The sequence below is a fragment of the Parus major genome, unplaced genomic scaffold (assembly GCF_001522545.3).
Source record: "Parus major isolate Abel unplaced genomic scaffold, Parus_major1.1 Scaffold683, whole genome shotgun sequence".
Classification (NCBI taxonomy): Eukaryota; Metazoa; Chordata; class Aves; order Passeriformes; family Paridae; genus Parus; species Parus major.
Window position 1 is genome coordinate 3,473 of NW_015379567.1, and position 1,278 is coordinate 4,750.

Genomic DNA, 1,278 nt, shown 5'->3' on the forward strand with positions numbered 1-1,278 from the left:
GACAGTGACCCCAGGGGTGGTGACAATGACCCCAGGGGTGGTGACAGTGACCCCAGGGATGGTGACAGTGACCCCAGGGGTGGTGACAATGACCCAGGATTGATGACAATGACCATGGGATGGTGACAGTGACCCCAGGGATGGTGACAATGACCCCAGGGATGGTGACAATGACCATGGGATGGTGACAATGACCCCAGGGATGGTGACAATGACCCTGAGATTGATGACAATGACCCCAGGGATGGTGACAGTGACCCCAGGGATGGTGACAGTGACCATGGGATGGTGACAGTGACCCCAGGGGCGGTGACAATGACCATGGGGTGGTGACAATGACCATGGGGTGGTGACAATGACCCAGGATTGATGACAATGACCATGGGATGGTGACAATGACCATGGGGTGGTGACAATGACCCCAGGGGTGGTGACAATGACCCTGAGATCGATGACAGTGACCCCAGGGGTGGTGACAATGACCCCAGGGATGGTGACAATGACCCCAGGGGTGGTGACAATGACCTTGAGGCGAGTGACAATGACCATGGGGTGGTGACAATGACCCAGGGATGGTGACAATGACCCTGAGATTGATGACAATGACCCAGGATTGATGACAGTGACCCCAGGGATGGTGACAATGACCCCAGGATTGATGACAATGACCATGGGATGGTGACAGTGACCCCAGGGGTGGTGACAATGACCCCAGGGATGGTGACAATGACCATGGGATGGTGACAATGACCTTGAGGCCGGTGACAATGACCCCAGGGGTGGTGACAGTGACCCCAGGGGTGGTGACAATGACCATGGGATGGTGACAATGACCCCAGGGATGGTGACAATGACCCCAGGGATGGTGACAATGACCCCAGGGGTGGTGACAATGACCCCAGGGGTGGTGACAATGACCCCAGGATTGATGACAATGACCCCAGGGATGGTGACAATGACCCCAGGGGTGGTGACAATGACCCCAGGATTGATGACAATGACCCCAGGGGTGGTGACAGTGACCCCAGGGGCGGTGACAGGTGACAGTGCCCGGTGTCCCCGCAGTCCCTGGACCTGCACCGGCCCATCGACAAGCGCGTCTACAAGGGCACCCAGCCCACCTGCCACGACTTCAACCAGTTCACGGCGGGCGCCGAGACCCTGGCGCTGCTGGTCGGCTTCTCGGCCGGGCAGGTGCAGTACCTGGACCTGGCCAAGAAGGACAGCGCCGGGCGGCTCTTCAACGAGGAGGTGAGGGGACATTGGGGGCCACCAGGG

At 58.9% G+C, this 1,278-nt stretch overlaps 1 protein-coding gene across 1 annotated transcript in view; it reads left to right on the forward strand.

The window, feature by feature from the left end:
- Positions 1-1,044: 1,044 nt before the first annotated feature.
- The window catches only part of DMWD (DM1 locus, WD repeat containing), a gene marked incomplete at both ends in the record, with an annotated part of 2,538 nt that continues 2,304 nt past the window's right edge, over positions 1,045-1,278 (forward strand). Inside the window, one exon of the mRNA XM_015616752.1 lies at positions 1,045-1,251. Within this exon, the coding sequence (XP_015472238.1) occupies positions 1,045-1,251 (207 nt within the window). The remainder of the gene's footprint in view (positions 1,252-1,278) is intronic.